Raw genomic sequence first — 25,922 nt, forward strand, 5'->3', positions numbered from 1 at the left:
ATTTTTATTAAAGACAGTTAAGAAATTAATCCATTTGTGTAATGAAGGCAAGATACATTTATCTTCTTTTGAATAATATTTTTAATTTTTTAAATATAGTTGATGTACCATATTGTATTAGTTTAGGTGTACAAGTCTGCAATTAGACATTCATAGAACTTATACAGGGATCGCCCCATACATGTAGGACCATGTGACCTCACATGTAGCTGTTACAACATGAGTGACTGTGTTCCCTGTGCTGTGCTTTCCTCCCCATGGCCACACTGTAGGGACCATGTTGTAGTTCCTCTTCCTCCACCTGCTCTGCCCAGTCCCCCGCCCTCCGGCAGCCAGCAGTCTGCTCCCTGTGGCTCTGAGTCTGTGGCTGCTGTAGGTTCTGTTGGGCTGATCCCAGGGGCTCTGAGTGCGGGCTGTGGGGAGGGTGGTCATTGTTCTGTGGTTGTGGGCGGATGCAGGCACCGCGTTCACCTTTGGGGCATCTCCACCGGAGGCCACGATGTTTTAAAATGTGGATGGAAGGATGAGGCTTCAGTGAAGAGAGTAATTTCACCTCTTTCCACCGCGTCGTTTAAAGGGAAGCTGGTTCTGTTCTCTGTCTGTCTGTCTTCTCTCTGCAGGTCAGTGCTGGTGGGAGGAACGACGATGGAGGTCGGGTGTCAGCCCATTCGTGCTGAGCTTGGCCTCAGCGCCCCTGTCAGCGGAGTGAAAAGGCCAGGATGCCCTTCATCTCCTGCCAACAGTGTTGACCCCACATCCCGGGAAAGGCTCTCAGAGACTGCAGGGTTCCACGGACCACACTTTGAGAAAGGTTGTTCTGGCTAAACCAGGGAGAGAATCCCAACGGTCCCTGCCTCTGCCCCTTCCTTTCCTTCCCAGAATCCCTGTCCCTGCGGGGTGTTTCCTGCACCCCACACTGAGCTCACAGCACTCTGCCTGGGAACTTCCAGAAGAGGGCTCACCCCTGGAGGGGGGAGAGAGAGAGAAACATCAATGGGAGAGGGACCCTGACTGGCTGCCTTCTGCAGGGGATGGAACCTGTCCCCCAGGCCCGGGCCCTTGTTCAGGAATCCCACCTGCGACCCCACAGTGGCCGGCAGCCGCGCTATCCACTGTGCACACCCGCGGGGGCCACAGCGTATTTTCCAGGGAACCATTTCTAAGGCTTTTTAAATATAACTTCCCCTTCAACGTTTTCAGCGGCAGCCCTGACCGGGTGGCTCAGTTGCTTGAGCGTTGTCTCCTACACCCGAAGTTTGATTCCCACACGGGGCACATACCTAGGTTGGGGGTTCGATCCCCCAGCCGGGGCTATGGGAGGTAAGGGATACATATTTGTCTCTCACCTCCATGTTTCTCTCTCTCCTGCCCTCTCTCTAAAGAGCCAGCCCCCTCCCTTCCCGCCCAGCTCCGTGCCCCCCCCTCAGAGCCTGGCTGTGTGCACAGGGCGACCCTGGGAGGCTCTGCCCTCACACCCCTGCCCGGCTCAGCGCCTCCCCTCCCCAGGCCTGGCCCCTGCCCTCAGGGGGCCCTCACCCTCTGCTTATGGTGCGCCTCTTGCTCACTTTGCGTTCATTCGTTTAAAATGTTAAAGTAACGCCCTGGCCCGTGTGGCTCCGTGGACAGAGCATCGGGCTGATGGCAGAAGGGTCCCAGGTTCCATTCAGGTCAAGGGCACAGGCCTGGGCGGCAGGCTGGGTCCCCAGTGGGGGGCGTGCAGGGGGCAGCCGATCCATGGTTCTCTCCATCATTGATATTTCTCTCTCCCTGTCCCTCTGCCTTCGTCTGAAATCTATAGAAATATATTTTAAAAAAGAAAGGGGGGAGGGGAGGCATGTTCATCGCTGGCAGGGGCCTGGGGCCTGGGCCTGGGACCTGGGGGAGGGTGGGGGACGTTTCCCACCGCTGCCCTTGGGAAGGCCTGGGGTGAGCTTTTCAAAACCGTGGGCGTTTGCCGGGCCCTTCCAGGTCAGGAGCAGCCGGCACAGCTGTGGCCCGGGGTGCGCGCACCCAGGTCCTCCCTGTCCCTCAGCCGCAGGCGCCCAGCGGGCTCCCTCAAGGCGGAATGCCTGCCCCCGGCAGCCCCCCTCCCGGGCGGAGTCCTCTCTGTCCCCCTAGAGGCCCCCTGCCCTGCCCCTGCCAGTGCTCCAGCCTCTCTAGCCCCGCCCTGCCTGCTGTCCTTCACACACAGGTCCCTAACACATACCTCGATTGATCCATTGATTGGTTTTAGAGGGAGCGGGAGGCAGGGAGGAAGAGAGAAGCATGGCTTTGTTGCCCTACACGTCCACGCACGCTTTGGTTGCTTGTGGTATGTGCCCTGCGTATGGGGACGATGCTCTAACCACTGAGCACCCGGGCCAGGGCCCGGCACCTCTGGTTACAGGCACATCCTGGCTGCCGCCTGTTCCTCTGGGAGCTCAGGAGCTCCGTGAGCACAAGGACAGGCTGCCCCTCCACAGCTGGTGTCCACCCCCCAGACCGCCTGGCGGCTCCGTTCACACCGCTGCGGAGTGGGTGGTGAGAGATCGCCACGCAGACACCACGCACACTGCACCCACCACACACACAGACACTGCTCCCCACCACACACACACACACTGCTCCCCACCACACACACACACACACATACACACACTGCTCCACACCACACACACACACACACACACACACTGCTCCCCACCACACACACTGCACCCACCACACACACTGAACCCACCACACACACTGCACCCACCACACACACTGAACCCACCACACACACTGAACCCACCACACACACTGAACCCACCACACACACTGAACCCACCACACACACTGCTCCCACCACACACACTGCTCCCACCACACACACAGACACATTCACACACTACTCCCCACCACACACACACACACACACACTGCACCCACCACACACACACACAGACACACACACACACACACACACACACACACACTGCTCCCCACACACACACACACACAGACACACACACACACACACACACACACACACTGCTCCCCACACACACACACACACAGACACACACACACTGCTCCCCCCCACACACACACACACACACTGCTCCCCACCACACACACACACACACACACACACACTGCTCCCCACCACACACACACACAGTCACACACACACTGACATTCTCATACACACATTCACACACACACACCGCTACACACCAATGCGCACACATACACACACTGACATTCTCATATAGACACACACTCACACACTGTGCCCACATGGACACACACACACACACACACACACACACACTGGCATTCTCATATACACACATTCACACACACTCACAGACTGCGCCCACATGTACACACACACACACACTGACATTCTCACACACACATTCACACACACTGACACGCATTCTCACACACACACTGCTACACACCAACAGAGGTACTGCACCCACACAGACACATTCACACACATAACACACTGACATTCTTACACACACACACACACACACACACACACACACACACGCTTGAAGCCGGTCATGCCACATGATGATGAGAACGTTCCCATGTCGGGATGCACTGTTACCCTTAAAACTTTCTCCAAGTTACCGCGCCGAAGTCCAAAGTCACCTGACCTTTGAAGCCGCCACGCCGAGCTCAGCCTCTGTCCTTTGTGTGTCCGTTTCTACAACTTTCGCTGCAATACTTGAAAACCGCCTGCCAACACCATGACCGTCACCCTGAACAGTTCAGTACCCCCCCTAAAGAGTAACCCTTTCCTTCCACCTCCATAGTTATCACAGGAAGGAATAACGGCGGCCCTGATGCAGGCGTCCTCAAACTGCGGCCCGCGGGCCACATGCGGCCCGCCGAGGACATGGATCCGGCCCGCCGGGGGCCGCTGCCTGTCCTGCTTAGCAGCCGACGCGTCCCGGGCCCGCAGTGCGCATAGGAATTTGTTCATAGTTTTTTTTTTAAACTATAGTCCGGCTCTCCCACGGTCTGAGGGACAGGGAACTGGCCCCCTGTTTAAAAAGTTTGAGGACCCCTGGAATAAAGTGTCAGCGTGGTGGGAATGTCCCCATATTGTCCTGCAAATGCCCTTCCTTTGGAGAAGAGGAGCCCCCAGGAGCCCCGGTTCCCTCTGAGGGTCCCCTCCCCTCCCGGCACCCCCTCTCCATCCCCTTGGGGGCAGCACCCCCCAAAACTGCGATGTAGGAACACCTTCTCCTCCACCCTCTTTCTGTTTTTGTTATTATTATTTGTTGTTGTTAGTCCTCACCCGAGGCTATTTTTCCATTGATTTTAGGGAGAGAGGGAGAGACGGAGAGAAACATTGATGTGAGAGAAACACATCCATTGGTTGTCTCCTGCAGGAGCCCTGACCAGGGCCTGGGCCGGGGAGGAGCCTGCAGCCCAGGTACGTGCCCCTGACCGGAATCGAACCCGGGACCCTTTGGTCCGCAGGCCCATGCTCTACCCACTGAGCAACACCGGCCAGGGCATATTTCTGTTTGGGTGTTTTTTTTTAAACTCAGTTTTTGAAATATAATTATCTCTTTTTTAAGGTAAGATTTCCTTTGTTTTATTTTATTTGTTTCTTATTTATTTATTTTTTAAATATATTTTATTGATTTTTTACAGAGAGGAAGAGAGAGGAATAGAGAGTTAGAAACATCAATCAGCTGCCTCCTGCACACCCCCTACTGGGGATGTGCCCGCAACCAAGGTACATGCCCTTGACCGGAATCGAACCTGGAACCCTTCAGTCCACAGGCCGACGCTCTATCCACTGAGCCAAACCAGTTAGGACTCTTATTTATTTTAAATATATTTTTTATTGCTTTTAGAGAGGAAGGGAGACGGGGAGAGAGATACAAACACCAACAATGAGAGAGAATCACTGGGGATCGAGCCCACAACCCGGGCATGTGCCCTTGACCGGACTGAACCTGGGACCCTTGGGTCTGCAGGTCGACGCTCTGTCCACTGAGCCACACCGGCCAGGGCTGGAATAAAATCATCTCTTATTTGGGAACCACATCTCGAGGTCTACACAGTCTCGCACAGTGTGAGACTATTGGAGCTCAAAGCACAGCTCCCCTGGGCCCCGGGCCCCCGGACAGGACAGAAGAGGGCCCCTGTGCCAGGGTCACACCTGGGGCCCCAGAAGTCAACCGCCAACAGCAGGTAGACCTGAAACCGCTCCCCCGCCCCCACTCCAGACACAGCATCCCAAAACCCCGGGCTCAAGAAAGTCTCCACAGCCCTGGCCCGTGTAGCTCAGTGGATAGAGCATCGGCCTGCGGACTGAAGGGTCCCAGGTCCAATAGCTGCCAGGGCACATGCCCAGCTTGTCGGCTCCATCCCCAGTGGGGGGCGTGCAGGAGGCAGCCGATCAATAATGCTCTCTCATCATGGATGTTTCTCTCTCCCTCCCTCTCCCTTCCTCTCTGAAATCAATAAAAAATAGCCAACCTCCTCATCCCCATCCCCAACCTCTCCATCCCCATCCCCATCCCCAACCTCTCCATCCCCATCCCCATCCCCATCCCCAACCTCTCCATCCCCATCCCATCTCATCCCCATCCCCAACCTCTCCATCCCCATCCCATCCCATCCCCATCCCCAACCTCTCCATCCCCATCCCATCCCATCCCCATCCCCAACCTCTCCATCCCCATCCCCATTCCCATCCCCAACCTCTCCATCCCCATTCCCATCCCCAACCTCTCCATCCCCATCCCCATCCCCATCCCCATCCCCAACCTCCCCATCCCCATCCCCATCCCCATCCCCATCCCCATCCACAACCTCCCCATCCCCATCCCCACCCCATCCCCATCCCCATCCCCATCCCCATCCCCATCCACAACCTCCCCATCCCCATCCCCACCCCATCCCCATCCCCATCCCCATCCCCACCCCATCCCCATCCCCATCCCCATCCCCACCCCATCCCCATCCCCATCCCCATCCCCAACCTCCCCATCCCCATCCCCATCCCCATCCCCATCCCCATCCCCATCCACAACCTCCCCATCCCCATCCCCACCCCATCCCCATCCCCATCCCCATCCCCATCCCCACCCCATCCCCATCCCCATCCCCATCCCCACCCCATCCCCATCCCCATCCCCATCCCCATCCCCATCCCCATCCCCATCCCCACCCCATCCCCATCCCCACCCCCACCCCCACCCCCACCCCCATCCCCACCCCATCCCCATCCCCATCCCCATCCCCATCCCCATCCCCACCCCATCCCCATCCCCACCCCCATCCCCATCCCCATCCCCACCCCATCCCCATCCCCATCCCCATCCCCACCCCATCCCATCCCCACCCCCACCCCCATCCCCATCCCCATCCCCACCCCATCCCCATCCCCATCCCCATCCCCACCCCATCCCATCCCCACCCCCACCCCCACCCCCATCCCCATCCCCATCCCCATCCCCATCCCCATCCCCATCCCCATCCCCATCCACAACCTCCCCATCCCCATCCCCATCCCCATCCCCATCCCCATCCCCATCCCCATCCCCACCCCATCCCCATCCCCATCCCCATCCCCATCCCCAGGGCCCAATGAGAGCCCCAGGCCCTGCCCCTCCCACCCCCCTCACACACACCTGCATCTGCCCCAATCCACCTGGAGGAACCTCCTCCTGTCCTGCTCCCCCTGGTCCCCCACACACCCTGCGCGCTCACCTCCAGGCTCCGCCTCCCCTCCTCGGTCCCCTGCCGCCTTCCCTCTGTGTCCCCGGAGTTCTCAGCCCAGGATCGGCGAGGTCTGCACAGCCCTCCCCAGGGTGTTGGTCCAGCGGCCGCTCCCCTTGCTCTCCTGTCAGTGTCTCCCTCCACTCGCTCACCAGAAGGTCCGCCGGGACCCTCACGCGAGGGCGCCTCAGGGATGGAGGCCCCGCTGCTGGGCTCTCCAATCGGCCCCCCTGTTTGATCTGGGAGCCCGCCTCTCCCAGGCTGCTTCCCCACGAGGACTGAGAACAGCGGGGAAACGGAGGCAGGGCCGTGGCTCGGCGGAAGGCCGACTTGGGCTCCAGGCCCCCCCCCCGCCCCCCACACTCTGGGCTTTCCCTGCCCCCTGCTGAGTCTAGGACACCCCAGCCCGCCCCTGCGCTCTCCGCGCCTGGAAGGCCGACTCCCAACCGGGGAGGTACAGGCTCCTGTTGAAAGGCAGGTTGTTTTTTAAAAAAACTTTTATTTTATTTTGTTATTTTAAAAAATATTTTTATGGATCTCAGAGAAGAAGAAAGCGGGAGAGAAACATCCATGATGAAAGGGGATCGTGCACCCGCTGCCTCCTGCACGCCCCCAACTGGGGATCCAGCCGGCAACCCGGGCACATGTGCCCCTGACCGGAACCGAACCCGGGACCCTTCAGTCCACAGGCTGGCGCGCTATCCACTGAGCAACACCTGCCGGGGCCGAAACGCGGTGTTTTACTGAGGATGGATGGGGGCGGGGGGGCGGGGGGCCTCAGACCACCTCAGGGCTGCGGAGTGAAGGCGCTGTACGCAGCGTTAGTGCCGCATCAGGGGGGACCGTGCGGAGGCAGGATGAGGGGCGCGGTGGGTGCGCCGGCAGCGCTGTTCACGCGCATTCCGGTCCCAGGGGCCGCATCCCGTCTTTCACGGGAGCTCACGGGTGTTGGCTTGGCGAGGTGGTGGCCCCGCTGTGCTCCTGAGGCCAGGAGTCTGGTCTCTGAGCCTCTATCTGCCTGGATCCCGCCCCGCCCCGCTGGGATCAGAGAGGACACCCTGCCCGCCGCCTCCCGTGGCTCCGCACCGCGTTCCCTGCGGGCAGTTTCCCTGCGGGAGAGTCCCCGGCGGGCGGGGCCTGCATTCCAGGGGGCGGGATTGCGGGGCACCGAGAGGAAGCGGACCCAACTGGGGTCTCTCCCTGTTTCCTCGGCCAGCGCCTGGGCCAGGCCTCGGGGGACAGTGTGACGGGCGCTCCGCGCAGGAGGAGGGTCAGGACCGAGTCCAGGGCCCAGGCCTGCGCGCAGGTCTCAGCAGGGGACGGAGTCTGGGGCGGGCAGCTCCGTGGTGGGGACTCCCCAGCGCCCTGGTTTCACTTCTCTTCTCCCAACCTGTGTCCGCGCCTCCTTCCTGGATACTCGTGACGCGGCCCCAATCCTCACTCCAATTGGCTGAGCGGTTTCCAGAGCAGCCAATCAGCGTCCCCGCGGCTCCGGTTATAACTCCTCCGCGGAAGCGTCGGGACTCAGAAGGTCTCCCAGACGCCAAGGATGCGGGTCATGAAGCCCCCCACCCTCCTCCTGCTGCTCTCGGGGGCGCTGGTCCTGACCCCCAGCTGGGCGGGTGAGTGCGGGGTCGGAGGGGGCGGCTGTGCGGGGAGGAGCGAGGGCACCCGGCGGGGGCGCGGGGCCGGGAAGGCGCGTGTCAGCCCCGGCCCTGCCCTCCGTCCGCCCCCCAGGCCCCCACTCCCTGAGGTATTTCCTCACCATCGTGTCCCGGCCCGGCCGCGGGGAGCCCCGCTTCCTCTCCGTCGGCTACGTGGACGACACGCAGTTCGTGCGGTTCGACAGCGACGCGGCGAATCCGAGGGTGGAGCCGCGGGCGCCGTGGATGCAGCAGCCGTGGCTGGAGCGGGAGGACCCAGGGTATTGGGAGGAGGACACGCTGAGGGCCAAGGGACACGCACAGGCTTTCCGAGTGGATCTGCAGACCGCCCTCCGCTACTACAACCGGAGCGAGGACGGTGAGCCGCGCGACGGGCCCGGACGGGCCGGGGTCGCCCCGAGGTTCCGGGTCCGAGCGTCACCCAGAGGCTTAGGGACCCGCCCGGCCCCCACCCGGGAGGAGCCCCCGGGGACTTTGACCTGATTTCACTTTCAGTTTAGATTCAGACCCAGCGGGGATGGCGGGGTGGGGCTGACCTCGGGGCGGGGCTGACCTCGGGGCGGGGTCAGGGTCTCACACCTTCCAGTGGATGTCTGGCTGCGACGTGGGACCCGACGGGCGCCTCCTCCGTGGGTACGAGCAGTTCGCTTACGATGGCGCCGACTACATCGTCCTGAACGAGGACCTGACCTCCTGGACCGCGGCGGTCAAGGCGGCTCAGATCACAAAGCGCAAGTGGGAGGCGGAGGGTGCGGCAGAGCATTACAAGAGCTACCTGGAGGGGGAGTGTGTGAAGTGGCTCCGCCTTTTCCTGGACAAAGGGAAGGAGACCCTACAGCGCACAGGTAACAGGGGCCCAGGGCCGCCCCCTCTCCCCGGGGCTGGGACTCCTACAAGGAGACTGGACAGGGGGTCAGTGTCAGACATCCCTCCTTGGGGTCAGGGAGGGAGTCCCCCTGGATGTCCAGGTCAGGTACCAGAGGGACTCCCCTCCTCTCAGGGACAGTTAGGGTGCAGGGTCTCCTGGGGTGCAGGGAGACCCCCTGATATAACTCATCAGCGGTTCCCATGGGCCCTGCAGGGGCTCTGGGACCCACAGGGCCCTTCACTGTCAGGCCTTGTGCGCTGCCCACACCCCTGTGTCTGAGGCCTGACCCCAGCTTTTCGGAGTCATGTGGCCTCCACCCAGGTCAGGACCACAAATCCCTTTCTCCCCTCAGAGACCTGCCTCCTGCCCTGGGCTGTGTCTCTCTGAGTCTAGAACTTTCTAAAGACTAGGAGGTCCTTCCAGGTGCCTCTGCCCAGGCTGGTGTGTGGTCTGTGTGCTCCCTCCCCCACCCAGGTGTCTGTCCACTCTCAGGATGGTCACATGGGCGCTGCAGGAGTGTCCCATGGAGGATGCAAAGTTCCTGCATTTTTTCCCTCCCCCTCAGACCCTCCAAAGGCACACGTGACCCACCACCCCGTGTCTGCCCGTGAGGTCACCCTGAGGTGCTGGGCGCTGGGCTTCTACCCTGCGGACATCAGCCTGAGCTGGCAGCGTGACGGAGAGGACCAGACCCAGGACATGGAGCTAGTGGAGACCAGGCCTGCGGGGGACGGCACCTTCCAGAAGTGGGCGGCCGTGGGGGTGCCCCCCGGAGAGGAGCAGAGATACACGTGCCATGTGCAGCACGAGGGGCTGCCCGAGCCCCTGACCCTGAGATGGGGTGAGGAGGGCCATGGGCACAGAGCCTCTTCTCAGGGCAGCAGGGCCCTGGGGGACTAGTGGGGTCGGGGCTGAGGCCTGGGGTCAGGGCCCTCACCCTCCCTTCCCTTCTCCTCCCAGAGCCGCCTTCTCACACCTTCATCATCATCATGGGCATCGCTGGGGGCCTGGTTCTGCTGGGAGCTGTGGCTGGAGCTGTGATGTGGGGGAGGAGGCGCTCAGGTGGGCAGGGGTGGGGTCTGAGTGTCTGTCCCACTGGGGGTTCAAGCCCAGGTAGACGTGTGTCCCACCTCATTCACGGGAAGCACCATCCCCACACGTGTGATGGACAGTGTGGGGCTCTGTGCTCACACTTACTCCTTAGTGAGGCCCGTGGGAAAATGAGGGACCCACTTACCACCTGATGATGCTGGTGGTGGGGACCCCGTTCCCAGCAGCCCCAGGTCAGAGGGCAGGTCCCTGCTGAGCACAGACTCCAGGAGGGCGGAGGGTCCAGTCCCCACACGTGCAATTCCTTCAGGTTTCCTGGTCCTGCCCTGGGTCTATACACAGGGTTCTGGAAACTTCTCTGGGGCCCAGGTTTAGGGCTTCCTTTAGGACCTCATGGCCCTGCCTCCTCCCTGGTCTCTCACGGGATGGTTTCTTCCCGCAGGTGGACAAGGAGGGAGCTACGCTCAGGCTGCCAGTGAGTATGGAGGGGTGACCCCTGAGACCCTAGGACAGTGCAGATGGGAGCCATGGGAGACCCCCCCCCCCTTAGTTCCTCCTTAGTCTCCTGTCCTGGGGCTCTGACCGCATCTTGGTGTGCCCCCCCAGGCAGTGACAGCGCCCAGGGCTCCGATGTGTCTCTCTCGGCTTCTAAAGGTGAGACATGCCGTGGGGAGGGGTGGGCAGAGGGAGGCCTGGGTGGTGGGGAGTCTGTGGGACACTGTGAGCATGAAGTGGGTTTGAGAATGTCACCAGTTACAGCCACTGCCCTGAATCTGCTCATGATGATTGTCCTCCACAGCGTGAGGCGGCTGCCTTGTGGGTCTGAGTGATGGAAGATGTGTTCACCCTCCCACTTCCTGACTCAAGAACCTCTGGTTGGGGAGCTGGCCCCGCCCTGCTCCCCACACTTTCCTGTGAGGAGTAGCGAGACTGGGCCCTCGCCTCCCTGCCTCTCCTCCCTGGTGCTCTGCGCTGCAACTCCCTGCTCCGTATTGAAAGGACACGGTGGTCTGACCTGGTTCTTCAATTCGTGCCGTGACTGGTGACGGTAATTAAAGAAGACCCTCTAATTAAATGTCTTCGGAGAGGAAATGAATGGAAGCACCAAGAATTTTGCAGATTCCCGTGTATTCTGAGCTCTTTGCAGGCGGGACAGGAGGGGCTGGTAGGACGGAGCGTGGTCGGGGCCTGTGCCTGGTCAGGGCTCAGTGCATCGTGGGCTTTGACGTGGCTACTCCTCGGCCGGGTCACCTCTCTGCTCCCCTGACCTTGTCCCTCTGGCGACCCTGTCCCTACAGGACCTGTGGTCACAGGGACTCCCATCCCCAGGCCTTGTCACGAGTCCTAATGCAGCGCCTCTCCAGGACCCTGGACAGCGAGGCCTTCCTGGGGAGGTCAGCCTGGGCTCAGGCCTGGGTCCGCCCTCCGCCCTCCTTTCCTGGGTGTTTCTCTGTTTGGTGGGTGTGAGGCCCGTTCCTGTTCTTGGCTGGGAGTTCTGGTCGCCTTCTCTGGGTGTCCCCGTCTGACAGCACCGGGCCCATGTTCCCCGTCCCTGTCCCTGAAGCCCAGGGGTCCCTGCCCACAGGAGCCCGCGGTGTGGAGAGATGGGTGTTCAGCCTCCTCCTGCTCTGCCTCCTTCTAGGCCCTGAATTCCCTCCGTCAGCCCCTCCCTGCTGCTCCCGAGGGGCCCTGGAACTCCTGGGTTCCCGAAATCACAGGTGAGATGATAAATAGGTAGACATCATCAATAACGACCCTTATTCGGGAATCATTTCGTCAGTACCATGTATCACATAAAACCCACAACGGTCCATGGGAAAGCAGTGCTGCCCTGGGAGACGTTAAAGTCCATTCCTAATCTGAGGAGGGTCATGCAGTCACCTGGGATTATTCAGGACATACGTTTCCCCTTTGAGCAGGGCAGCTGTTGAATGAAGTCTCCTTTTCTTTAAGGAATACTGAAGATTTTGTGTAAATTTAATCTCAGCGTGGATATGAGCAATACCCGCCTTCCAGTGGCACCTACTGATGTTGAACTTGGGTAACATCACTCCTGTGTGAGAGGTGTTTATTTTCCAGAGGAAGATGAGCACAGGGGAGAGTGAGGAGGTTTTTGGATGTTCATCCATTCCTGTTTCTGTAGGACTCTGTCGCGTCACAGAGAAAATCAGGGTAGGAAGGAGGTTTTCAGCGAGGTGCTTCCCACCCCTGCGTTGTTTTACTCGGCTGACCCCCTCATTTGGCTGCCAGGGCGGCTGAACCCTGTTCACGGGGTGCACGGTGCTGTGCGGAGAGTTGCCACTTGGGTTTCTAGTTCATCACTGAAACGTACACACGGGGTTCTGCTCCCCCTCGGGGTTTACCATGAGCTCTGCCATCTCGGGGTCCATCTCCGCTGCCCTGGTCACTGTCCCCCTGGCCTCAGGCCAGTGTCTCCACGGTGGGTGTCCCGCACAGTCACCCCCTGGCCTGCGGCACGTTCTCCCCATCAAGGCCTCCCCGTGAGCTCCCCTGAGACCAGAGGCACCCCCAGCCCTGCCGCCCGCGGTCCCGTTAACCACTCCCACGCGCTGACCCCCACTCCTGCTCCGTGTCCCGCCTCCGCGGGCGCTCCCTTTGGCTGGGCAGACCTGCCACGTCCTGCCTCCTGCGTCCTCGCTCTGTCCCTGCTGCTGATTTGAAGGGTGTGGAGCTCCGAGGACCCTGCGCTGTCGGGCGTGACTGTAGACAATCTCATGCGGATGCCAGTTGCTGGGATGTTCACAGCGACACTGCTCGGTGCCCCTCCTCGGGAGGCCAGTGCTGCACAGGAAACCCGCAGCGGCTTCCAGAAGGGCTTCACCGGGAACTGACCTGGGACACGGGGTCTCCGGGGCAGGCGTGTTTCTCCGATGCGTTTGATCCTTTACAGTCTCTCCTGCGCCCCCTAACGATGGGGACCCTCTGAGCAACGTGTGCTTATGCGACTGTGACGCTGTGCGAACATCAAGGGCCCTAACACCTCGATGGTCCAGCCCCTGCCTGGCGGGGTCGCTCCGGGGTTGAGCATGGGCCCACGCACAGGGGGTCCCCAGTTTGATTCCCTGTTAGGTTCATGCAGGGGTTTCTGGATCCAACCCCAGCAGGGGGCTGGCAGGGGTCAGCCATCGGTGTTTCCATCTCTCTCTCTCTCTCTCCCCCCCCCCTTTACTCTCTCTAACAATCAATAAAAACATTTTTTAAACAAAAACCCCAGCTCTCCTGATGCGCACAGTGTGACAGGAAGGACAGTGGATAATGAGAACACCCACCACAGTGACTCCCGTGGGCTGTGCTCCGTCCGCTGTGGCCGGGGAGCCAGCGATCCCACAGTCAGCCAGCCTTTATGCTCCGGTTCTGCGGGCTGACTGCGCTCAGCGGAGCCCTCTTCTGCTCCGTGTGACAGGGGCTGGGGCGGGTCATTGGAGGCCCGGGTAAACCAGAACATTCCAGAAGGTCCCTGACGGGGCTGCAGCTGGCCCCTGGCTCCAGGGGGCGCGGGCAAAGGTCACAAGTCAGACCCACAGGCCCCTCCTGTCACACCCACAGGCCCCTCACGTCACACCCACAGGCCCCTCCTGTCACACCCACAGGCCCCTCCTGTCACACCCACAGGCCCTCCTGTCACACCCACAGGCCCCTCCTGTCACACCCACAGGCCCCTCACGTCAGAACCGCAGAACCCAGGCTGTGTCACCTCCCTCGTGTCCGGTCACCAGAGCTGGTCACAGGTCCAATGGAGGGAGTGAGGCCGCACCTGTGGTCAGGGGATGGGAGGTCCCATCACAGAAGAGCAAGAGGGTGGAAGATGGCAGAGGCGCCAGGCAGGTCGCGATTGAGGGGAGTCGCCCGCCCACAATGGCCCCCTTGGGGCGCACTGTTCTGTCCCCCCCCAACATGCCTCCCCCTCTCCGATGCCTCCCCCCACCTGCCCTTGAACTTCTCCATTCTCCCTCCAGCCTGGGAAGGGAAATGCCTACACTTTCTCCCGCATCTCCCTTCCCCGTCCTGTGTGTTGGGGGTGGAGGGGGGCATGGAGATCCCGGCTGACCCACAGCCCAGGTGGGGGCTCCTGGCCCTCCCCGCCCGGCTCTGTGAGGATGGAAGGGCCCAGGGCGGCTGGACCTGCCCCCGTGGTGGCCCTGGCTCCCTGCGGTCCTGGGGCTCATCCCTCCTGGGGCAGCCAGACGCCTGAGGAGAGGAGAAATGGGGGGTGAAGGGTCCACATTGGCCCCTCCCCTTTTTAGGGAGAGGGCCCCTCTGACACTCAGCACCTGAGACAGGGATCCTGCTTCTCCCAGAAGTGGAAGCGCGGCCTTCAGGGCAGGAAGGTGGGGGCGGAGGAGGGAGAGCAGGGGGAGGGGGGCCCAGCTGCAGCCCAGGGTCAGCGGGGGAGGGTGGGGGGAAAGGGCAGGGGGGGGAGTCCTTGCTGACCTCTGTGTCCAACACGGTGGCCGGGAGGTGACCGCGCAGGCGCAGAGGGGGTGCATGTTGCCTTCAGAGCTGTCCCCAGGCCCCTGGTCAGCGGGGCTGCCTTCACGGATGTTGGAAGTCACAGCCCCACCCCCTGGCCCTGCGGGACGCCCTCCGGAGCCCCTGTTTGCGCTGCCTGAAGGCGATGCTGGGAGGTTCCTGGCATCGTGTTCTCAGCGGCTGCCTGGGGCGGGAGCTCTTAGGAACCAGAGCCGCTCTGAGGTCGCTGTCCCGGCCCATCTTCCCGCAGAACCTGGCCCCGCAGACTGAGGGCCTGGCCCAGGGCACCCTCCCCATCCCCTCACACCCACTGCCACCGCCCTGGGCCTGCCACAGGAGGGGCCCCACCCGCTGGTGTCTGTCTGTGTGTTCAGGTGCCACGGAGAGGCCCCTGTCTCAGGAAGGAGCCCGGGGGTCTTTGTTACCAGGCATCCTCAAACTACGGCCCGCGGGCCACATGCGGCCCGCTGAGGACATGGATCCGGCCCGCCGGGTGCCTCTGCCTGTCCTGCTTAGCAGCCGACGCGTCCCGGGCCCGCAGTGCGCATAGGAATTTGTTCATAGTTTTTTTTTTTTAAACTATAGTCCGGCCCTCCCACGTGAGGGACAGTGAACTGGCCCCCTGTTTAAAAAGTTTGAGGACCCCTGGAAGCCCAACCGCGGCCTGGCCCTCCAGGGCTGGCGTGGGTGTCCGTTCTCGCCGATGGAGGGGGTCAGGGACCGGCAGAGCTGGGGGAACACATCACACAGATGATGGGCTGGGGGATGGGCCCCTAAAACCTGCGTGGTTTTGCTCACCAGCGTCTCCCCAACCAATTCAATGAAGAGCGGGGTGAAGAGAGAGCAATAAGGGGAAGCAGATAAAACAATTTCCACACATTTGTGAACAAAGAAGAGCAAGTGGGCGGGTCGTGCTGAGTGGTCGTTGGAAATGCTAAGCCAGTCCTCAGGGAGTGGGAAGTGACAGAGGAACAGAGAGCATTGGGCTTAAATGTCAAAGGACTGAACGCAAAGTGAGCAAGAGGCCCGCTGTGAGCAGGAGGTGAGGGGCCCCCCGAGGGCAGGGGCCAGGCCTGGGGAGGGGAGGCGCTGAGCGGGCAGGGGTGTGAGGGCAGAGCCTCCCAGGGTGCCCTGTGCACACAGCCAGGCTCTGAGGGGGCACGGAGCTGGGCGGGAAGGGAGGGGTGACTCCTTAGCGAGAGGGCAGGAGGGAGAGAGAGAGACTGAGGGAGGGAGAGACACCTCTCCCGCTGGCCTCCTGCCCCTGATGGGTTGGGACCCTGCACACTGTCGGGGGAGGGGTGGCGCCCCACCACCTGACCCCACACCCCGGGCGCGGCTGACAGCGCTGATGGTCAGAGAGCCTTGGGGACAGTCCCCTGACACAGAGGCTGCTGCCCTGGGCTGGCCGCCCTCGCCAGAGTCCAGGGCGCTGGTCCGGGCAAGGGCCGCGCTGGGCCACAGACCCCTCCCCACGCAGGGCAGCACCAGTCCGGGCCTCCCTCCTTCGTGGGGCCTCCCTCCCTCTCCCCTCCTCCTCCCTCCTCCTCCCTCTCCCTCCCCTCCCTCTCCCTCCCTCTTCCCTCCCCCCTCTCTCCCTCCCCCCCTCCCCCTCCCTCCCTGCACCACGGCCACCACAGGAGCCCCTGTTGACCCCTCAGCCCCGCCCCCAACTCCCACCTCCACCTGGACCCCAACTCAGGGTCCTCACTGCCAGGGGCTGCCCCAGCGTCCCTGGACTCGGCTGAGGGGCAGGAGCAGCAGCGCTGGAGTGGAGGCGCTAACCAGGTGCGGATGACCTCTGCCCCCCTCCACAACCCCTCCCCCCCGTCAGTTCGAAGGGCCATGGAAGAAGAGCAGGAGGAGGCAGAGTGGGGAGGGGTCAGAGGCCCCACGTCCCCGGGGGGTCATGGCCACGGGACCCAGCGCCCCCTCCTCACCCGCGCAGCCTCCCTGGGGGAGGAGGAAACCAGGTGTGGGGACCGGAACCCCAAAGGGAAGAGGAGCCCCCTGCGCTGCCCGCAGGCCAGAGCGGAGACCCCGCAGCAGCACCCACCCCGCGGGGCCCCGCCCCTCACTCCTGGGAGGGCCCCCCGCGGGTCGGGGCCCAGGAGGGAGCCGCCCCAGCACCAGGCCGGGCTCCTGGGCGGCGGGTCCCGCTCCGGGGCCTGAAGGGGCGACAGCGCCACCCCCTCTGCTGCGCTCAGCTCAGCGGGTCTGAGGGCCGCCCCCTCCTGGGACCGTGCTCAGGGGGAGGCCTTTGGGGGGACACCTGGCTGGTCCACGGGCGCCACGGAGGGGAACCCGGGTCGCGGGAGACTGCGGCCAAGCCGGCCCCTGAGGCCCCTGCGAGCATCAGGTGTCTGGGTGGGATGGGAGCGCTCACTCAGCTGGGGTGTAGACGCCACAGGAGGGGTCTGGGGGACTGGTGTCTTCAGGCACAAACTCTCCCTGTCCCAGAGGGGACACCCCTGTCCCTCCCCCCTCCCAGACTGAGGGCTCTCCCTGTCGGATTTCCAGGGTGAGCTCTCTTCTAGAAGGTCCCAGGGGCAATGCTGTGAGTTCAGTTTTGGGGCGCAGGATCTGCCTCATGGAGAGGGATTCTGGGAAGAGAAGAGGAGGGAGAGGCAGGGACAGTTGGGAGACCACCTCTGGTTTGTACAGAACAACCTTTCTCAAAGTGAGGTCCGTGGAACCCTGCAGTCTCTGAGAGCCTTTCCCGGGATGTGGGGTCAACACTGTGGGCAGATGAAGGACATCCTGGCCTTTTCAGTCCACTGACAGGGGCGCTGAGGCCAAGCTCAGCACGAATGGGCTGACACCCGACCTCCATCGTCATTCCTCCCACAAGCACTGACCTGCAGACAGAAGACAGACAGACAGAGAACAGAACCAGTTTCCCTTTAAACAACGCGGTGGAAGGACGTGAAATTATTCTCTTCACTGAAGCCTCATCCTTCCATCCACATTTTAAAACGTCGTGGCCTTCGGTGGAGATGCCCCAAAAGTGAACGCGGTGCCTGCATCCGCCCACAACCACAGAACAATGACCCCCCTCCCCACAGCCGGCACTCAGAGCCGCTGGGATCAGCCCAACACAACCTACAGCAGCCACAGACTCAGAGCCACAGGGAGCAGACTGCTGGCTGCCGGAGGGCGGGGGGACTGGGCAGAGCAGGTGGAGGGGGAGGAACTACAACACGGTCCCTACAGTGTGGTCATGGGGAGGAAAGCACAGCACAGGGAACAGTCACTCATGTTGTAACAGCTACATGTGAGGTCACATGGTCCTACATGTATGGGGCGATCCCTGTACAAGTTCTATGAATGTCTAATCGCAGACTTGTCCACCTAAACTAATACAATATTGTACATCAACTGTAATTGAAAAATAAAAAAATATATTTTTAAAAAGAAGATATATGTATCTTGCCTTCATTACACAAATGGATTAATTTCTTAACTGTTTTAATAAAAATGGAGGATTAAAATAATCTTATATGATGACCTGGGAAGTACACAGAAAACCCTCTGCCACATCCCAAGTGTCATGTACCAAGGAGATCATGTATGTGAGCGGGGCTAGCCTCTTTCTCATGGGATCCCATGTTTACTTTTTAAAAAGCTGAGCCCTGGCTGGTTTGTCTCAGTGGATGGAGCATAGGTGTGCGGACTGGAGGGTCCCAGGTTTCATTCAGGTCAAGGGCACAACCCCTGGATGTAGTCTCAATTCCCAGTTGGGGGCGTGCAGGAGGCAGCAGGTCCATGATTCTCTCTCATTATGGATGTTTCTATCTCCGTCTCCCTTCCTCTCTGAAATCAATAAAAATATATTTTAAAAAATTTGATATCAGAGAGGAACTGAGAGGGAGACAGAGATGGAAACACCCAGGATGGGAGAGAACCATGGGTAGGCTGCCTCCTGCATGCCCCCACTGGGGATGGAGCCTGCCACCCAGCAGGTGCCCTCACATGGAATGGAACCCTGAACACCTGGTTCAGAGGTCAATGCTCAGCCACTGAGCCACACCGGCCTGGCCCTGTTTACTTGAAAGAATGAATGACACAGACACTAGGATTGCTGAGATTGGGTGAACTGGCACGCACTTTCTCATACAGGAACGTGAGCTTCTACCTTCAGGACATGTCACCTGGCAGGGACAACGGACAGGCCTGTTGTCTTGATGAAATGTGAGCCCCCGAGCGAAAACCAGAAGTTGGAACAGGGGTGTCCCACCACGTCAGCTAGACCCTCCCCAGTGCGGACACACTTTCCTAGGGGCTCTGTGGGAACAGACTCACATGTGAGCTTTGATGACGGTGATTAATGCACCAGCACCGGAAGGGCTCTGGGACTTAGAGACACAGGCATCACTTTAACTAACCTGCATGAGGACAGAGACACCCAGCAAGTCAGCCCTAGGGACGGTGACATGACAGAACAGGAAATATTCAATATTCCCAGCCAGCGGGGCTCGGGGTTTAAACATTGTCCTATGAACCAGGAGGTCACACTTTACCTTTTTGTCACAGCACATGCCCGGATTAGAGGCTCGATCCCCAGTGTGGGGCGTGTAGCAGGCAGCGGATCTATGATTCTTTCTCATCATTGATGTTTCTCTCTCTCTCTCCCTACTTGAAATAAAAATATATATTTATAAAACTAAAACAAGAAGAATACAGTCAATATGGTTTCAGGTCTCACTGTGCAGAGCCCTTTCAGAAACGACCACTTGTGTCGCTGCAGTGACTGTCACAGGTGAGCACCCACACTGACCTGAAAAGGTCAGGAAAACGCTGCTCCTGCCCATTTCTGTGAGGCCGTCTGTGTCCTAAGAAGCTGCAGCCACAATAACAGATAAAACGCAGAAGCAAATGTGAACACCCAGCGTCTCCCAGGGAGACGGAGAGGATGTGAAAGGGGAGCAGGTCCCTCCTCTCTCCTCCATGTTCTCTGGGAAATGGGTGTTTTCCATAAAAACATGCCTCTGTTACCCTCTCACGGGCAGTGAGCATGCGACGTGCATTAATACTTGTTTCCCGTGTGACTCCGTGAGTGGTGACTGTGACAGACGGAACCACATAAACAGGATTATTGGGCGCCTCCCTCCTGTGTGAGGTGCACAGAGATGGTGAACCCCAAACCTTGGAAAGCCCCTGAACAGCACAGCGCCTGGGCCCGGCCTCAGGGACAGTGTGACGGGCGCTCCGCGCAGGAGGGGGGTCAGGACCGAGTCCAGGGCCCAGGCCTGCGCGCAGGTCTCAGCAGGGGACAGAGTCTGGGGGGGCAGCTCCGTGGTGGGGACTCCCCAGCACCCTGGTTTCACTTCTTCTCTCCCAACCTGTGTCGGCGCCTTCTTCCCGGATACTCGTGACGCGAACCCACTCCTCACTCCCATTGGCTCAGCCGTTTCCAGAGCAGCCAATCAGCGTCCCCGCGGCTCAGGTTATAACTCCTCCGCGGAAGCGCCCGGACTCAGAAGGTCCCCCCGACGCGGAAGATGCGGGTCCTGAGGCCCCCCACCCTCCTCCTGCTGCTCTGGGGGGCGCTGGTCCTGACCCCCAGCTGGGCCGGTGAGTGCGGGGTCGGAGGGGGCGGCTGTGCGGGGAGGAGCGAGGGGACCCGGCGGGGGCTCGGGACCCGGAAGGCACGTGTCAGCCCCGGCCCTGCCCTCCGTCCGCCCCCCAGGCCCCCACTCCCTGAGGTATTTCGACACCATCTTGTCCCGGCCCGGCCGCGGGGAGCCCCGCTTCCTCTCCGTCGGCTACGTGGACGACACGCAGTTCGTGCGGTTCGACAGCGACGCGTCGACTCCGAGGGAAGAACCGCGGGCGCCGTGGATGCAGCAGCCGTGGGTGGAGCGGGAGATGCCGGGGTATTGGGACCGGAACACGCAGATCAGCAAGGCAGCCGCACAGACTTTCCGAGGGAATCTGCAGACCCTGCGCGGCTACTACAACCAGAGGGAGGACGGTGAGCCGCGCGCCGGGCCCGTAACGACCCCCTTCCCCACGGACGGGCCTGCGTCGACCCGAGGGTCCAGGTCCGAGCGTCTCCCCGAGGCGGCGGGTCCCGCCCGGCCCCCACCCGGGAGGAGCCCGCGGGGACTTTGACCCGATTTCACTTTCAGTTCAGATTCAGGCCCCGCGGGGCGGGCGGGGCGGGGCTGACCTCGGGGCGGGGCTGACCTCGGGGCGGGGCTGACCTCGGGGCGGGGCTGACCTCGGGGCGGGGTCAGGGTCTCACACCTACCAGAGGATGTATGGCTGCGACGTGGGACCCGACGGGCGCCTCCTCCGCGGGTACAGTCAATACGCCTACGACGGCACCGACTACCTCGCCCTGAACGAGGACCTGACCTCCTGGACCGCGGCCGACACGGCGGCTCAGATCACAAAGCGCAAGTGGGAGGCGGAGGGTGCGGCCGAGCATTACAGGAGCTACCTGGAGGGCCTGTGTGTGGAGTCACTGCGAATGTACCTGGACAAAGGGAAGGAGACCCTGCAGCACGCAGGTACCAGGGGCCCTGGGGCCGCCCCCTCTCCCCGGGGCTGGGGTCCTGCAAGGAGACAGAACAGGGGGTCAGTGTCAGACACCCCTCCTTGGGGTCAGGGAGGGAGTCCCCCTGGATGTCCAGGTCAGGTACCAGAGGGACTCCCCCTCCTCTCAGGGAAGATTAGGGGTGCAGGCTCTCCTGGGTGCAGGGAGACCCCCTGAAATAACCCATCGACGGCTCAAATTGGCCCTGCAGGGGCTCTGGGACCCACGGGGACCTTCTCTCTCAGGCCTTGTGCGCTGCCCACACCCCTGTGTCTGAGGCCTGACCCCAGCTTTTCTGAGTCACGTGGCCTACACCCAGGTCAGGACCACAAATTCCTTTTTCCCCTCAGAGACCTGCCTCCTGCCTTGGGCTGTGTGTCACTGATTCTAGAACTTTCTAAAGACTAGGAGGTCCTTCCACTTGCCTCTGTCCAGGCTGGTGTGGGGGCTGTGTGCTCCTTCCCTGACCCAGGTGTCTGTCCACTCTCAGGATGGTCACATGGGCGCTGCTGGAGTGTCCCATGGCGGATGCAGAGTTCCTGCATTTTCTCCCCTCCCTTCAGACCCCCCAAAAGCACATGTGACCCACCACCCCATGTCTTCCCGTGAGGTCACCCTGAGGTGCTGGGCGCTGGGCTTCTACCCTGCGGACATCAGCCTGAGCTGGCAGCGTGACGGGGAGGACCAGACCCAGGACATGGAGCTGGTGGAGACCAGGCCTGTGGGGGACGGCACCTTCCAGAAGTGGGCGGCCGTGGGGGTGCCCCCTGGAGAGGAGCAGAGATACACGTGCCATGTGCAGCACGAGGGGCTGCCCGAGCCCCTGACCCTGAGATGGGGTGAGGAGGGCCGTGGGCACAGAGCCTCTTCTCAGGGTAGCAGGGGCCCTGGGGGACCTCAGTGGGGTCGGGGTTGAGGTCTGGGGTCAGGGCCCTCACCCTCCCTTCCCTTCTCCCCCCAGAGCCGCCTTCTCACACCTTCATCTTCATCCTGGGCATCGCTGGGGGCCTGGTTCTGCTGGGAGCTGTGGCTGGAGCTGTGCTGTGGGGGAGGCGGCGCTCAGGTGGGCAGGGGTCGGGTCTGAGTGTTTGTCCCTCTTGGGGTTCAAGCCCAGGTAGACGTGTGTCCCGCCTCATTCACGGGAAGCACAGACCCCACGCGTGTTATGGCCAGTGTGGGGCTCTGTGCTCACACTTACTCCTTAGTGAGGCCCGTGGGAAATTAGGGACCATTTACCACCTGATGATGCTGGTGGTGGGGACCCGTTCCCAGCAGCCCCAGGTCAGAGGGCAGGTCCCTGCTGAGCACAGACTCCAGGAGGGCGGTGGGTCCAGTCCCCACACATGCACTTCCGTCAGGTTTCCTGGTCCTGCCCTGGGTCTATACACTGGGTTCTGGAAACTTCTCTGGGGCCCAGGACTAGGGCTTTCTTTAGGACCTCATGGCCCTGCCTCCTCCCTGGTCTCTCACGGGATGTTTTCTTCCCGCAGGTGGAGAAGGAGGGAGCTACGCTCAGGCTGCCAGTGAGTATGGAGGGGTGACCCCTGAGTCTCTGCAACAGTGCAGACGGGAGCCATGGGGGACCCCACCCCCATAGTTCCTCCTTAGTCTCCTATCCTGGGCTCTGACCCCATCCTGGTGTGTCACCCACATCCCCCTCCGCAGGCAGTGACAGCGCCCAGGGCTCTGATGTGTCTCTCTCGGCTTCTAAAGGTGAGACCTGCCGTGGGGAGGGGTGGGCAGGGGGAGTCCTGGGTGGTGGGGAGTCTGTGGGACACTGTGAGCATGAAGTGGGTTTGAGAGTGTCACCAGTTACAGCCACTGCCCTGAACTTGCTCATGATGATTGTCCTCCACAGCGTGAGGCGGCTGCCTTGTGGGGACTCAGTGATGGAAGATGTGTTCACGCTCCCACTTCCTGACTCAAGAACCTCTGATTTGGCGGGACTGGCCCCGCCCTGCTCCCCACACTTTCCTGTCCCCAGAGGCGGCTGGGCCGTCCCCATCCCCATCCCTGCCTTTCCTCCCTGGGGCTCTGAGCTTCAACTTCCTACTCCCTATTGAAAGGAGACTGTGGATTGACCTGGTTCTTCAATTCTTGTCCTGATTGGTGACGGTAATTAAAGGAGACCCTCTAATTAAAGGTCTTCTGAGAGGAAATAAACGGAAACACCAAGAATTTTGCAGATTCCTGTGTATTCTGTGCTCTTTGCAGGTGGGATGGGCGTGGCTGTGAGGACTGAGTGTGGTCTGGGCCTGTGCCTGGTCAGGGCTCAGTGCATCGTGGGTTTTGACGTGGTCACTCCCCAGCCGGGTCACCTCTCTGCTCCTCTGACCTTCTCCCTCTGGGGACCCTGTCCCACCAGGACCTGTGGTCACAGGGACTCCCATACCCAGGCCTTGTCACCTGTCCTAATGCAGAGCCTCTCCTGGACCCTGGACAGCGAGGCCTTCCTGGGGAGGTCAGCCTGGGCTCAGGCCTGGGTCCCGCCCTCCGCCCTCCTCCCCTGGGTGTTTGTGGTGTCTTTGCTCTTGGGGACCTTATGCCTGTTCCTGTGTTTGAGTAGGAGTTTTGGTCTCATTCTCTGGGTGTCCCCGTCTGACAGTATCAGGGCTCATTTTGGGGTCAGTGTCCCGCAGGCCCAGGGTCCCCGCACACAGGACTGTGGTGTGGAGAGATGGCTTTTCAGGCTCCTCCTGCTCTGCCTCCTTCTAGGGCCTGAACGTTCCCACCCTCTGATCAGCTTGGTCTTTCTGGGGACCAGCCCCCACCCTGACGCTCTCCAGGCCCCTCAGCCAAGAGCCATCTCATCAGCATCCCAAAGACACTTGTCACTCAGGAGATGCCCAGGGTGTTAGGAGCTCAGTGCCAGGAGCCAGGGGCAAAGACCAGACATTTCTCTCATCCCACAGTCTCTGCCCACAGATCCATTAATAGCCAAAGGGTCCCAGTAGTTAAGGATGCTGGCACCTTACTAGAGTCCCACTCACTCATGAACAAGAGTCCAGTCCATCCTCCTATTGAGGATGGTTACATGGTCCACACACATGAAATTGCCCAACAGTTTTAGAGGAGAAATTCAAGTTCAGCCACCATGTGATGTTGGGGCTCACCTCCCCGCATGGTGAAAATGATAGAGTCAGACAAAACCACCTGTTCACAGGAATGTGGACTCCTCTCTCAGATATTCCTGGTGGGAAAGTGAGTTGTGTCAAACCCGGTGGAAATGCTTTGGCCGACTCCCTGCACCTGGAGACGGAGAGCAGGATGGATGTCGGGGAGTCAGAGGCTGAGCGTCACCCAAGGGAGGACAGGACATCACAAATGGGACGAGGGAGAGAGTGAAAGGCTCAGAAGGACAGATGGACCGAAGGGAGAGACGCCTGTTGGCAAACGTGTGGAGAAAAGAGAAGCCCTCCCCCTGTTGGTGAGAACGTCCTTGTACTCCAGAACCAGATGTTCAGTCCTTACGTTCCTCCAACCGCCCACCTTCAATGATGGCTCCCTTTCACGGGTTGGGCACTCCTACCGTGTCCCCCAATCTTCCCAATGGGGTGCCACACATGTGCTGTCACAGCCGGGAAAGTTAGTGAGGATACCAGCTGTCCCACCCCATCCTCTGAAAGAAATAATAAAAGGAGAGGATTTAATGAGGTCACAGGATCTCACATATCTTGGAATTTAGGGGAAGTCGCTCTCTGCCCCAGGGGACACCTGTACATCGTGAGCAGAGACGGGGAGAAAAGGGAACCAACTCCATTGGAGGCGTGAGGAAATCGGGATGAAGCAGTCGATGTGGAAGCACAAAGGTGGGAATGGAACCCGAGTTTCTTCTCAGGGGACGCTGAGGGGCACCTGTTGGCATCTCTACCTGGACAGGAGTGACGGGACCACGGGTCTCCAATCCAATCAGTGACTCCACACGGCCCTTGATAGAAGGGAACTTTTTCCCGATGCATTGTGACCTTTTATTACTGCCCAGCATGCTTTTACTGCTCCTGTGGACAGTGTAGGGATGTTACAGAGAAAGTGGTTGACTCCTCAAGTCCCCAAGCAAATATGGACAAGAAACGGTAACCCGTTCTCCTGCATCCCAGCCGCGATGGGAATTCATGCCCCACACAGTGCAGGGAGGGCAGGAACGAGGCAGGTGCTCAGAGCGGGGGCTGATTTCTTCTCCAGTCTGAGGAGAGTAACTGCCAGGGCAGGTCGGGCAGCCGCAGGATGGACCGAGAAAGACTTACGTCCCCCAGGTTACAACTGACCTCCCTGCCTTCCTTCTTGGCCCAGGATTGGTCCGTGACGTGCAGGTGGGAGTTTCTGTTTGTTACAGTCGTGAACACCATCATGGTTTCTGCGTTCAGATCCTTTATGTCCAGCCTGAGAAAATACCGAGGGAGGACTCTGTTATTCCTGTTCTCTCCTTTGGCTTGGTGGCCTCAGGGACCCTTTTCCCCATGCGTCATCCTTCGGGCATTCTCGGGAGCCTTCCATGTGGACTCTGAGGGAAAAGGAGATAGCTCTCCAGACGAAAAACTCTCATTCTGGCAGGAGACAGAGTGGTCTCCATTAAGCATGGATCACAAGG

At 60.6% G+C, this 25,922-nt stretch overlaps 2 protein-coding genes across 4 annotated transcripts; both read left to right on the forward strand.

The window, feature by feature from the left end:
* Positions 1–7,861: 7,861 nt before the first annotated feature.
* LOC308234882 (saoe class I histocompatibility antigen, A alpha chain-like) lies at positions 7,862–13,520 on the forward strand. The gene is made up of 10 exons (XM_080643303.1): positions 7,862–8,342; positions 8,458–8,742; positions 8,954–9,229; positions 9,818–10,093; positions 10,213–10,314; positions 10,745–10,777; positions 10,909–10,956; positions 11,102–11,696; positions 11,945–12,020; positions 12,256–13,520. The coding sequence occupies exons 1-8, from the start codon at positions 8,270–8,272 to the stop codon at positions 11,104–11,106; spliced, it is 1,098 nt and encodes a 365-aa protein (XP_080499429.1). The 5' UTR covers positions 7,862–8,269; the 3' UTR covers positions 11,107–11,696; positions 11,945–12,020; positions 12,256–13,520.
* A 6,741-nt stretch (positions 13,521–20,261) lies between these two features.
* On the forward strand, positions 20,262–23,520 carry LOC308234880 (class I histocompatibility antigen, Gogo-B*0102 alpha chain-like). Of its 3 annotated transcripts, none has more exons than XM_080643300.1 (8): positions 20,276–20,367; positions 20,483–20,767; positions 21,033–21,308; positions 21,898–22,051; positions 22,296–22,397; positions 22,825–22,857; positions 23,000–23,047; positions 23,193–23,520. In XM_080643300.1, the coding sequence occupies exons 1-7, from the start codon at positions 20,295–20,297 to the stop codon at positions 23,004–23,006; spliced, it is 930 nt and encodes a 309-aa protein (XP_080499426.1). In that variant the 5' UTR covers positions 20,276–20,294; the 3' UTR covers positions 23,007–23,047; positions 23,193–23,520. The 3 variants fall into 3 exon arrangements, with proteins under 3 accessions (XP_080499427.1, XP_080499426.1, XP_080499425.1); XM_080643299.1 differs by having other exon boundaries at positions 20,278–20,367; positions 21,898–22,173; XM_080643301.1 differs by lacking the exon at positions 21,898–22,051 and having other exon boundaries at positions 20,262–20,367.
* The last annotated feature ends 2,402 nt before the right edge of the window (positions 23,521–25,922 follow it).

The sequence above is a fragment of the Plecotus auritus genome (assembly GCF_963455305.1).
Source record: "Plecotus auritus genome assembly, chromosome: 10".
NCBI lineage: Eukaryota > Metazoa > Chordata > Mammalia > Chiroptera > Vespertilionidae > Plecotus > Plecotus auritus.

Bases quoted from the DNA above. Each gene is read 5' to 3' on its own strand.
- LOC308234882 (XM_080643303.1), top strand. From the start codon at position 8,270: ATGCGGGTCATGAAGCCCCCCACCCTCCTCCTGCTGCTCTCGGGGGCG. The intron at 8,343-8,457 runs GTGAGTGCGGGG...TCCGCCCCCCAG, and splicing joins CCTGACCCCCAGCTGGGCGG to GCCCCCACTCCCTGAGGTAT. The intron at 10,315-10,744 runs GTGGGCAGGGGT...TTCTTCCCGCAG, and splicing joins GTGGGGGAGGAGGCGCTCAG to GTGGACAAGGAGGGAGCTAC.
- LOC308234880 (XM_080643299.1), top strand. From the start codon at position 20,295: ATGCGGGTCCTGAGGCCCCCCACCCTCCTCCTGCTGCTCTGGGGGGCG. The intron at 20,368-20,482 runs GTGAGTGCGGGG...TCCGCCCCCCAG, and splicing joins CCTGACCCCCAGCTGGGCCG to GCCCCCACTCCCTGAGGTAT. The intron at 20,768-21,032 runs GTGAGCCGCGCG...GGGCGGGGTCAG, and splicing joins CTACAACCAGAGGGAGGACG to GGTCTCACACCTACCAGAGG.